This window comes from Salmo salar, chromosome 05 (assembly GCF_965601325.2).
Source record: "Salmo salar chromosome 05, fSalSal1, whole genome shotgun sequence".
In the NCBI taxonomy this organism is placed as follows: domain Eukaryota; kingdom Metazoa; phylum Chordata; class Actinopteri; order Salmoniformes; family Salmonidae; genus Salmo; species Salmo salar.
The window spans coordinates 58,402,420-58,415,634 of record NC_138295.1 but is presented as its reverse complement, the minus strand read 5'-3'; the positions used below and the strand labels follow the sequence as shown (position 1 = coordinate 58,415,634).

General features: G+C 43.6%; 2 protein-coding genes across 2 annotated transcripts; both read left to right on the top strand.

Moving 5' to 3' along the window:
* Positions 1 to 4,318: 4,318 nt before the first annotated feature.
* Positions 4,319 to 6,201, top strand: LOC106605203 (uncharacterized). The gene is made up of 2 exons (XM_014200591.1): positions 4,319 to 4,444; positions 4,676 to 6,201. The coding sequence occupies exons 1-2, from the start codon at positions 4,390 to 4,392 to the stop codon at positions 6,199 to 6,201; spliced, it is 1,581 nt and encodes a 526-aa protein (XP_014056066.1). The 5' UTR covers positions 4,319 to 4,389.
* An 868-nt stretch (positions 6,202 to 7,069) lies between these two features.
* On the top strand, positions 7,070 to 8,603 carry LOC106605204 (uncharacterized). The gene is made up of 2 exons (XM_014200592.3): positions 7,070 to 7,231; positions 7,441 to 8,603. Exons 1-2 carry the CDS (start codon positions 7,183 to 7,185, stop codon positions 8,529 to 8,531), a joined length of 1,140 nt encoding a protein of 379 aa, XP_014056067.3. The 5' UTR covers positions 7,070 to 7,182; the 3' UTR covers positions 8,532 to 8,603.
* Positions 8,604 to 13,215: the final 4,612 nt, after the last annotated feature.

The window sequence follows — 13,215 nt, the reverse complement described above, 5'->3', positions numbered from 1 at the left end:
CATGGACATAGCAGGTAATAATGTATACAGTATTTGGGTGATATGAGATTGTTGTGTTATAATAGAAGCTTGGCTGAATGTTTTTGTCCTGTGACCCACCAAGTAATCAAAATCTATATTTCAGGCAAAGATCCAGTTATCAGCCACTGCTTTCCAGTGGGTCCCAACATTTTGGTCTATTTCTGTAACTCTAATCAGGGAAAGGGGCCAACCATAACAAACCAAAAGAGTAGGTACCTTCTCCTATTTATAGTATCCCTTCCAACTTGATAACGTCTCTTGTGTGAATAAAAGTGAATTAAACCATCCACCTATGTCCCCAGCCACCCTCCTCCTTCCCCCTAAAACCGGCAGAGGGATAATTCAGGACCTCGCCGAGAGATGTTGTCATGGAGACGGGGCGAGGGAGGCAGGACACACATGCTTAGCTCATTAAGAGGACCTGTGAGGGGCCTGTTGCTGCATTCCACACCGCATGGCAATTCTGACGTGGATTGTTGTGGTGTCTGACTTTAACAAGGGCCTCCTATAGAGCCAGACAACAGACAGTCAGGAGGCAGAGAGCTCACTCACCTTTACACGCTCCATCAACCTCCACCTCGTCAGGACCACACACCACCGCCGAAGAGTCTGACATCTCTACATGGTGAATGATAGCAGGACAATTAACAGACAATTAACAATGGTGGTCTTAACAGTTAACACTGCAGAGGTCTGAGTCACAAGCACATAAATAACAGTTTAATGAGTTACATGTGGTTAGTGCTAATTCTTTAGCGTTTTTACAGTTGTATCATGTCACCTTTACCTACACTATTACCACTATAAGAATTCCCTCTTAATAATAATAATAAAATGAGTTATATCCTATTCTAGGAGCATGTACAGCATTTAGCAAACACTTTTAAAGAAACCTAAAGTAATGTCATGTTTACATTGACACATACAGGAAGAGATCAAAGCATAGAGCATTGGCAATACGCATTTAAAAGTGATGCAGCACTACATCGTTCTGTACTTCCGGGGTCAGCCCTAATCTTTTGAATGGGCTTGACGATTATTTCATCAAATTCATGAAAACACGTCCGTTTATACAATTATATATGTGTTTGTGGATGAATAGCCTTTTATGACATTTTGGCGCTGAAGACCATAGCACTCCGTTTTTGCCCATTGAAGAAAAGAAAAAACTACAAGGCTACTTCCTAGAAAATGCAGCCTCACTTTCATAGCATATGGAGCTCCTCATTGCCTCCACCTAAACAGACTATCGTAAACAGCTGCTGTACCCTGTGCGCAGTAGCCCATGCAACCCTGGGTGGGCTGGAGCAGGTAGACGTAGAAGTCTCCACAGTTGCGCACGGTGACAGGGATGCGGAACAGGCAGCAGTCCTTACTGCTGCTGAGGAAGAACTGCCAGGTGGCACAGGTCGTCAGCTGCGTCACCTCCAGGGGCCGAGGAAGGCTCTCGCCCTCCCCCAGAGACAGCCAGACTGGGGCCTGGGTCCCACAGTGGTTCACCTGGTGGACACAGATGAAGACAATGGAGAACAGAATAAGACTACTTTAGCCAGGTTCCAGATCTGTTTGCGCTGTCTTGCAAACTTCTAGTCACTCAATGTGATAATAAGTAAGACAGCACAAATATGTCTGGGACCAGGCTAGTTTATACTGGGTGGTAATAATACAACCACATGGGTAATGATTGGCAGGGCGACACTTTGCAGGCAACAACTGCAATATGACACATGACAATGCCCTGGGAAGAAGAGGAAGCTGACACCTCTGATGGATCCTTCAGTCTGCAGTACAGCAGGCAGCCCAGGGAAAATGAGTCTCCCCATCTCTCTCCTGTCTCTCGTCTCTCTCCTGTCTCTCTTGTCTCTCGTCTGTCTCCCCGTCTCTCTCCTGGCTCTCTTGTCTCTTGTCTGTCTCTCTCCTGTCTCTCCTTTGTCTCTAATATCTCTCTCCTGTCTCTTGCTCTCTTCGATCCTGTGCTTAATGCTGATACCATCCCAGGGTCCTCGGAACAAAGAGCCTATGTTCACTTGAAAATGCAAGACTAGCACTCATGTTACCACTGCAATGACTTGGCTACTCACTGAAAAGTACTCAAGTGCAAGAATAGCTGCTTAAGAAAATATTTACTATATAAACTAAAGTAAAAAATGTAATAAAAAGTAACACAATAAAATAACAATAACGAGGCTATATACAGGGGGTACCGATACCGAGTCAATGTGTGGGGATACAGGTTAGTCAAGGTAATTTGTACATGTAGGTAGGGGTAAAGTGACTATGCATGAACAATAAACAGCGAGTAGCAGCAGGGTAAAAACAAGGGGGGGGGGGGGGGGCATTTGATTAATTGTTCAGCAGTCTTATGGCTTGGGGGTACAAGCTGTTAAGGAGCCTTTTGGACCTAGATTTGGCGCTCCGGTACCGCTTGCCGTGTGGTAACAGAGAGAACAGTTTATGACTTGCGTGACTTGACAATTTTTGTGTCTTCCTCTGACACCGCCTAGTATATAGGTCCTGGATGGCAGGACACTTGAACCCAGTGATGTACTGGGCGGTACTCACTACCCTCTGTAGCACCTTACAGTCGGATGGCGAGCAGTTGCCATACAAGGCGGTGATGCAACCGGTCAGGATGCTCTCGATGGTGCAGCTGTAGAACGTTTTTTAGGATCTGGGGACCCATGCCAAATCTTTTCGGTCTCCTGAGGGGGAAAAGGTGTTGTCATGCCCTCTTCATGACTGTCTTGGTGTGTTTGGACCATGATAGTTTGTTGGTGATGTGGACACCAAGGAACTTGAAACTCTCGACCCGCTCCACTACAGCCCCGTCGATGTGAATGGGGGCATGTTCGGCCCCCCTTTTCCTGTAGTCCACGATCAGCTCCTTTGTCTTGCTCAAGCTTGTTGTCCTGGCACCACACTGTCAGATCTGTGACCTCCTCCCTATAGGCTGTCTCATCGTTGATCAGGCCTACCATTGTTGTGTTGTCAGCAAACTTAATGATGGTGTTGGAGTTGCGCTTGGCCACGCAGTCGTGGGTGAACAGGGAGTACAGGAGGGAACTTAGTATGCACCCCTGAGGGGCCCCAGTGTTGAGGATCAGAGTGGCAGATGTGTTGTTGCCTACTGTTAGCACATGGGGTGGCCCATCAGGAAGACCAGGATCCAGTTGCAGAAGAAGGTGTTTAGTCCCAGAGTCCCTGTTTAGTCCCAGTCCCTAGTGATAGGCATTGTGGGCACTATGGTGTTGAACGCTGAGCTGTAGTCAATGAACCGCATTCTCACATAGATGTTCCTTTTGTCCAGGTGGGAAAGGGCAGATTGGAGTGCGATTAAGATTGCGTCATCTGTGGGTCTGTTGGGACGGTATGCGAATTGGAGTGGGTCTTGGGTTTACGGGATGATGGTGGTATAAACACCATGGGACCACGCAGCCGTCATACCACTCAGGAAGGAGACGCGTTCTGTCTCCTAGAGATGAATGTACTTCGGTGCGAAAAGTGCAAATCAATCCCAGATCTTCACAAGAACCTTGTGAAGATGCTGGAGGAAACAGGTACAAAAGTGTCTATATCCACAGTAAAATGAGTCCGATATCGACATAACCTGAAAGGCCGCTCAGCAAGGAAGAAGCCACTGCTCCAAAACTGCCATAAAAAAAGCCAGACTACGGTTTGCAACTGCACATTTTCACTCAAAGCACACGCACGCATATGCACACAATTTGATTTGAAGGTACCGATCCCAAGTTACCCCCCCAACACACACACACACACACACACACACACACACACACACACACACACACACACAAAATCAACTGAGTTAGCAATGAAACACTGTCAATACTATGTTGCAACCATGTAATAACTTGGCCTAGCCTGGTCATAACAATTGTAAAATAGGAGTTATGGGATTATGAGACAAATTAATGTTGAAATTATGTTGATCTTGGTGATCTTGTTTGTACTTTTGTGCATAAAAAAACAAGTTTATTTGGAGAAATGAAACTCTTTAACAAAACAACAATTTTCTGGAAGTGGAACGTCTAGGAGTTGTGACTAGAGGGAGTACAACTACGACCGGAAGTTACTTTTCGCAGCAGGTTAGGAGAGCATTTTAGCTAACCCTAAACTTTTTCTAACCTTAACCTAAGTCTCCTAACCGGCCACATGAATTATCCTAACCTGCTACGAAATAGTACCATCCGGTCGTAGCTGTACTTTAGTCAGAACCAAGTAAAAAATGGTGACATCATAGAGAGACACTGACATTCTAGGTGCATCAATCAAACAATTACTTGACTAAACAACAAAGTACTTTCAAAAAATATTGTGTTAAACTAGTTAAAATAACTGTTTATAACTATGGAGGATCATAGCCTTTTCCAGAGTAATGCCTTCACACCTGACTCAACACAAGGTAAGCATTTTATGTTCAATTACAATTCAAACCTCTCAAAACTGTCTGTTAGCTTTTCAGCTCTCTAACTATCTATGCTTTATGCTTTATTCTAAAGTTAGCATGAAATGATCATTTTGCATGACAGAAATTAACAAGGCAAAGACAATGACTTTAAAAAATGCATTTATTCATAACATACTGTACAAAATATTTTGTGAATCAAAAAATGATAATTTGGTTTCCTTTCAGGAAACAGTTTACTGGCAGGACAGATAACTCTGGTCATAGATCACAGCACAAACCCTCCGGTTGTAACAGCCCATTTCCAGCAGCCTCCTAATCATCCCAATCTCCTTCATCACCATCTTCATCATCACCCCCTTCTTTCTCATCTTCAAACCCATCAACATGCGATCTATGGCACATTGTTGTCTACCAAAGATCAGCCCCCTCAGCCACCACCAGTGCCACAAATCTGGGCAGTATGCCCCCCACCAGGGTACATCTGTGTGGCTGCACCAGCACCAGCAGCTGCAACCAACATTACCATGGCACCTATTGACACAACAATGAACACTGGCAATCCAGTTGTCCCATTGGAGGAGGCCGCAGGAAGCCCTGTGATGGAAGCTACTAAAAAGAAAGAGGATGCAGAGCAGGGAAGAGGGGAGACGACAAAGGAAACAGCCATCATTGGAGAGGTTGGTGACAGTAGTGATGGCATGAACAGTGAAAAGATAGAAGGTGAAAAGAGGGATGGAGAAAGAAGTGACGAGGAGAGTAACCCTAGTCCTGTGAAGGAGGTGGTCCAATGTGCAAGGAGCGGTGCTGCAGATGGAGGTGGGGACAGAACAGGTTCAGACATTTCCTCATCCAGGAAGCAGAAAGGTAGCGTTAAGGGGGCTAAGTTAGGGGTGCGGCCTACCCAAAACGCTCCCCAACCTCCAAGGAGCCGTCTGGGTCATCAGATGATGCAGTCTGTTCAGGTTTTCCACAAACTTGGGGTAAAAGCCCAGACATCCAATCAGTCCAACCAGTCCATTCCCAATGAACAAATGACAGAAGAACAAGTAATTTTGATGGACCAGGACCTGCTAGACTTTGAGACGATTCATGTTACCGTAGCAAACAGTAACTCCTCAGTGGTGGAAATAAGAATACGAGATGATGTAGATACCATTGGGGCATCCCAAGCTGAACATCCTTCGTCTGCAAAACCAACTGTCTTTGACAACCCAATAACACTTGACAACCTTTCACAGAAGTCTGCTAGCTCCACAACCAAGTCTGTCTCCCCATCCTGTCAGAGTAGGCAACCAACTTCATCAGGGGGCACAATCCACAGCGACCCCACACACTCCCAACCCTTCGCACCACCCATTACCCAAAACCACCCCCCGTTCAAAGCCCCCAACCCTCACCCAAGGAGAAGGTACCGTGGTTCTCGCCATCAGTTTCCCAACACGTGCCATCACCCAACCCCTCCTGGGCAGTACGGGAGGTTACCCCCTCCTGATTCCCTCTACTTTCCCAGCCCCTGGCAGGCCTCGGTGCCCATCTCTCTGTGGCAGAGGGAGGAGAGGGAGGACATGAAGAGGAAGACCCAGCAGCAGAGAGAAAGGGTGTCCCGGATCACCAAACAAGGCTGGGACCACAACGTGTTCATCAACAGGGACCAGTACACTCTGGAGAAATACCTGAGTAGTTCCACAGTACCCATGCTGAAGGGCACCATGAGCGCCTGGAAAAAGCTAATGGAGATCTGGAATAAATGAATGGCAATTTTTTTGGTTTGCATGTGTTTAGTGCATCTTTTCGGAAACTATAGTGATGCACGAGGTATACTACAAAAGGTGGTAAAGACGGTTCACTTCTATGTTTTCTACATTGACTGTCACTGTACTGTATGCAAGTTACGGACAGTCGTGTTCCACTAATTGAATGTGATTTACAGGGAAGTGTGATTGTCAAATCCACTATGCACAGTGCAGGAGATCCACTTTGTATGTGATTTTCTTCAACTTCCCCTACATCTATGTTGTAATTTAATGTATCCAATGACAGTCCCAGCTGGGAGCAGTTAGAGTGGAAGTGTTTAGTATGAAAGGATCTGTTACCAAACATGGCGTCTCCAAACATGGCGTCTCTTTGGCTACGGAACTAAGCCGTAGCCAAAGCTAACAGCCTTATTATTTATAGGCTTCCAAGTCAAGTAGAGACACTTCAGCCTTGGCAGGATGTGACTGCTAATGTCCATATGGTCCATTTTAATATATGCCTTCACATGAGAGGTATCATAAAAGGGGGAAGGAATATGAAGTACTTGCTATTCAATGGCATGTGGTAAAAACCTGATGTGGTGATCAGAATGTTGCTTAAGATAAGCATGTTTAAAGCAGCTTCAAAGACAGTCCGACTTCTCAGTTTAGGGTGAAATGTGAAATTGAAAAAGGAGGGAAAGTATTTATTTGTAGCATACCGAAGCAAGACCCTCGGGTGTTGGACAGAATCTAAATGAAAGACATCCTCTTGAAACTTTGCTGAGAGGGAAAGTAGGCCTACTGCAAATACAGCTGTTCTGAAGCAGGAATGGTTGGTAGTTGCCACAGTAACACCAGCTGTGTTCACCTGAGTAACAATTCTGACATCACAGTCAGGTAATGGTGGAGCAACATTCTAAAATGTGCCTCTGATGCTCTTGATTTTATGTAGGTGTGTCCTTTATAATGTATCTGGCATAAGAGCAGAGGATAAAAATGAACTTTCAGTACAATTACCAACAACACTTATTACAACAAGATCATGGTAAGTGTGTTGTTTGAACATCTTTTAATAGCATAACCACAAAACCAAAAATGATGAAACAATCAGAAATTGCTTCACAAAGAAAAAGTGCACTTAGGTCATACTAGCATCAAATATGATTACTATTAATTGCATGCCTAACAAAAATAGATGGTCATGATTTCTCAAATATTGAATATAAAACTAATTTGATTGTCTTCAATATACAGGACACCGTTCAAAAATGGGCCTAGATTCTGCTGTTCTTGCAAACATTTCCACAGAGGCCTACACCTCTGGAGGTATCATCCAGACATCTACTCCATTGATTGATTATGTCTACACTCCACACCCTCAGCACCTTCCGATGATGCCTATTGGACCAGCCTGGCCCTCACAGCCATACCACTGTGTTCCAACCATGGTGGGTGCTGCTAAACCTCCCGTGTCTGTGGTTGATCCCAGCATCCCCTCTACGGTGATGAAAGGAGAGAAGAATAAAAGGCAACGAGCTGTTAGGTCGAGGGCAAAAAGAGACCCTAACAGTTTCACTCAGAAATATAGGAGACTGATGACAGTGATGGGCAAGACTGGAACCAAAATTGACGACACCTCTTATTCAAACTATCAGAGATGGGACGCTACTGATATGGTGAATCTTCCAAGTCAGGCAACTGAGGCCAAAACAGAAGAGGTGGGTACCGCTGACAGAAACTTATATATGCTAATGGTTAATGAAGAGCAGAACAGCATGAGGGAAAATAAAGACGAAGACAAGATGAATAGAGAGAAAGATGGAGAGGAAACTCCAAAAGTGAGAGCTGTGGGACTTAAAGGCCAACATGAGATGAGCATGAGGCAGAGATTTCACAGCCAAGTGAAAAGTCATCGCGCAACTAACTATGACACAGTGACTACAGTCGGACAAGTTGTTGCAGGTGACGACAGGATCTTTCAGAGGTACCCTATCATCGTTCACTCTCAGCAGCACCTGGCCAGTCCATCTCTCTTCCACCAAGACGGGAACTCTCATAGTCAATGTCCTGAGATACCCTTCAGCACCATATCTCTGTCCGAGTGGGCGGCCCTCATGGACACGTGTCTCTTCCCACCTTGGCCGCAGGGGTCAAAGGCTTGTGTGGTTGGAGAAGACACAGAGACAGGCTTGGCCCCTGCTGCCTCCAATGACAGGTCAACAGACTGCCATAGCAATGAGAGTCGTAGGTATGTGCCCTTGGATGACAGCACCTTGATTGATGAACTTTACTATCAGTATGCACGCCACAGATTTACATCATTCTTACCAGATGGACAGGACTAACGAATGGAGAGAGCGGATACAAAATCACCCGAGACTTTTGAAAATGTTTATCTGGCTCTAATAAAGTATATATTTTCAGCATTAAAAACGGTATTGTCACCTTTTCTTCCATAGCTATGCTACATTTATCCCCCAGTTCATAATAGTAGGCTTAATGTGTTCATAATATTCATCGTAACCCATGTCCGTTGAAAAAAAGAAGTTTGAAGCCCATTGGTAGGCTACAGGTAATTTTCGCACATCATTTTACGGTCTACATACAATTTAGTCCCAATTTGCCATTATCAATTAATAACATTGGCATATCACTTACCTGTTTGACAAAACATTGTATTAGGGAGTAAAATGATAAGGAAATAGAAATGTTCCAAAAATGTGTTAAGTTTCATCGTTCACGAGCCAATGTGAAGCCTTCCAAAATGACCTCTGACAGACCACGGTTTTACAAAGGTCCTTGGCTCCTCAAAAGGTATGCTCAGTTCAGCTGCCTTGGGTTTTCCAGTAGCCTAAAAAAAAAGAGTAGGCATAGGCAGAAATAATCGACAATCAAAGACACCGCCGAGAGTCAAAGAAAGACCGTTTCTAAGAGGTTCGCAAGAGCTGATAAAAGCACTTCCCCGGCACGCCGGACTGCGGCGCGTGACCACAAACTCCAAGAGCAAAAGCAGCAACATATTAGGAGGAGAGTCCACGAACCTTATCTCGACCGAATCTACAGCGACGACTGTTTGGACAAGGACAAGTGATAAAAGGATTCTAGTCGGGGTCTATCCAGCTGCATCAACAGGAAAGTGGTCGGGTCGTCATCATGATTGTGGTCATTCATTCGCGGAGAACTGTTCAATTTTGAGCAAATGTAAAAATGGTAGGCCTAAATCAATGATGAAATAAAAGTAGAATTTATGCTTTTTTGGTTGTTGAAAATTATGGACTGTTATTACAATGTTTGTTCTTGGTACAATGTTATTAGTCATGATTGATTTTTCCTCTGGACTGTAATTACCACTCAACAAACTGAACTCTACCCAGAACACATCATCATTTTGTCACAGTTGTTGCTGCTGAGTGGATGACGTTGAAGACTATCATATTTACTAATGCATAATAAACAGAAACAACTATGGAAATTATTAGCACTAAAATGTATGACATTACCATTAGTTGATTGAACCTGACCAACTTGACCGAGCTTGGCAGGTAATTTGCCTTATAATTATTCTGCAGTATACAATAATTATACATTCCATACGCCCATGTAGAACCAGAACAGTAAGGTTAAACTGAATTTACCACAGGCAAAGATGTGTACAGTCTATGATTTTTTCTCTCTCTCTAGTCATCTAAAAAAATGCGTTGATTTCTCTCTAATTATCCAGCGACTATCGAGGCGATAATGATGTCCATCCACTATGCAGTCATGGGATGTTTAGTCACCACTCGAATCCACTAAACCATCTGGTCATACTGTATCTTTCGGGAAAATGACTCGGCCAAAGAGTGAGATTTTGGATAGGCCAGATATCACGTAGGCCAGTATAGCTCACTCTAAACGGTATCTTTCCATTCTCATTTAATTTGAAAGTGTATTGTGCAACCGTATACCTTGCTTACTGCATTCCAAGATCTCTTTCAGTGTTTAGATTTGAACCGACAATGATCGCTCAGTTTGAATTGTTTATACACAGATGTAGGATCTTAATTTGAGCCAGTTTGCTACAGCAGGAAAATAGTCCTGCAGCAACATGTTGATTGTAATATGGAAATGTTTTGTAGGGGCTGATACATTTGTTATGGCAAATCAAGTCTGAAATTTTAAAATGGAAATTACTATGTTTATTATGATGTTAGAAGATTTTTTTTAAACCTTCGAATACACCATCTTTGCTTTTCCTGATGTATGGGGAAATTCTCAGCAACAATAGTGATCAAATTAAGATCCTACATAGGGAAAAACGTGAAACGCTATTCATTGCTGAGCCCCAGTTTAACCTATGATATAAAGGTAAATCTGTTCAGTGATGTGTGTGAGACATAAAAAGCAGTCAGATCACCAGAAACCAGCTGTTGAATTGTGTTTATAAAGACAGAAATGTTACTATAGCTGTGGACATCATTCAAGAACACATTGACATTTGTTTGAGAACTGTTAGAATTACATAACACAGAATTACGCTATAAAGAATGGACTGATATCTTAATGGGGAGGATTTCCAGTGGGCTCAAAGAGCTCTTGAAAAACAAACAAACCAATCAGATGGGTGATAATTTTTTCTGAAAGTCATAGAATGGTTTTCACAAGATGACATTTATATTCTGCTGGATAAAGGTTCCCTAACCATCTTGTCCAAGGCTTTCTCCTTTTGACTCTCAGGCAGAGGGAGGCACAACCTCTCGCTCGTAAATCTCCTGGACCATCAACCTGTGAGAGTCTGGAAAATCTAGCAGGTAAAACATAGATATTCCCCTCATGCAATTTCTTTCCCATAACAAGTAATTAGGTAAAATCTCGATCGTGCATTCCTAATCACTTAGTTTTTCAACCATGTAAACACTATATACAATCATGTATAAATCTAATCTTGGGAAAGAATAAGTGATCTGACCCATTAACAAATACAGGTAATTGACAATTTGATAGTTTAATCTAAACACTTGACCTCATTTTGTGCAATTTTCCCTATTACAATCAGTTATGCATGGATGGAGTGAGGAGAAAATACTACTTCCTATACCTCCTGTGGGAAATCTGATATCAGCTAATGGAATACTGGTGTGTAATTACTTTGACCTCCCCTTACAAACCCTGATTGCACAACTTCATGTACACACAACATGGTTTTGGTATATACTTTTAGCCCCTAATTTGTGCAACACGAAACGCGGCCCTCTCTCAAACAATATTTACAAAACAGTGTAAAGCCTACCACTAAAGCACACACAGTTTTAAATATAATCACCAACATAACAAAACAAAGAAAGCAAAATACAAAAGATAAAGACAGAACAGGCTCCATGATTTACGTAAGTAGGAAAAGTAATTAGCTCTAGTGACAGGCCTTACAGGGCCATTACCGGACTGACCTTGTCCATGTAGCCCAGTGGCGTTGCAACAGGGAACCACTCCAAAGGCCAAAGCCATACAAGTGTCTAGACATGTGTTCACATGCCCAGCCCACTTCTGCCTATTGATAGAAAGATGGCACTATGGAGAAAGTGATGTTCATTATAATCCGTTGCCAAGGAGGAGGTACTGCTGAGCAGATTGGCATATTGACATGGTCAATTGTTATACAGACGAAAGGATGGGAGGCTATTAGTTAACATGGTAACATGCAGTATTAAAGCTGTCGATATACATGACCTTGCTTCTGGTGCCCTAGCTGTACAGGAAATAAAAAATAACCCACACACTGCTTGTTGTGCTCCAGAAACAACCTAAAACATGAGGTCTTCATCAAGTCTCAAGTCAGTTGCTGACCTCTGACCTTTTTAGATATGCATTCAGTGTTCTACCCTTTCTGACATGACATCTAAATATGACATTGACCCAGCACCCTGATTTACACTGCAATCTGTTCACTTTTTTTTTTCTAAGACAAAACATCCTGTTTCCAGACAAAAATAAAAGTAGGCCTACCTAAGGGAGGAGGGGTGAGAGGGTAGACAGTTGAAAGGATGGGGGGGAATGGCTGGATCTAGGACCCACAGTCGCTTTCGTGACCGAGCTTAAACAACGGTAAAAACAGACATTGGGTCCTGGAACGTGGTCAGAGACGGGCTGTGGCCCAGGCAGACGGGGGCGTTGAGCTGAAGGAGAATGGCTGGGGAGGAAATAGGAGACATGCAGCTTAGTAATGAACCCAAGCCGTTAATGGAAGAACCATTTCCACAGCCCAACTCCACAGTCCACACATATACTATCGGCTGCCATTTGTTCTTTGTATTCTCCATCTGTATTTAGCTTTGTGTGTTTCTTTCTTTCAGTACACCTACAGCTACCAGAGATAGCTGCGTGATTTGTCTGGGCTATTCACTTGTTTGTGTTCAGACAATATAGCAATTACGCACCGTTGACAGTTCTCTGCTTTGACACTCTCCAGTACACTTACTGTGGGGTTAAGTGGGATGTGTTTAAGTGCACTTAAACAGAGGGTCATCAGTGACCTCTCAGGTTGACAGCTTTGACAAAAACCCACAATAATTGGTACAACCAAACCTTGAGGGCTTGGTAGGTGTAAATGACACTGGATACAATGGCGAGAACTATTCTAAGACACAGCTGAAAAGGCAAAGGTTGAACCCAGCGCTCTATCTCAGCTTTATAGGGGCATTAGGGTCAACTCCTTTACAGGGGCTGTATGGCCTGTATCAGGCTTCCTGTTGCTTTTAGCCTCTCCGTTCAGCTGCCATGAAGGGCCCAAATAAAAAGGCCACCACAACAACTGCGTGGGTAAACTCTCCCACATGCAGATATGTATTTGTGTAAGGGGAAACCCTCCGCTTTACGTCTGACCCCAATATATTGCAGCTGTGACCTCTGACCTCCTCTGTCTGTGTCTAGACCTGAGGTTCCATCCTCATTCGACCACAGGATATTGGGAATCTGTCAGGAAAAAAAGGACAAAGGTTTCTTTCAGCATATCCAAAAATGTTTTACTCATAGCACAATTGACCATTATAGATG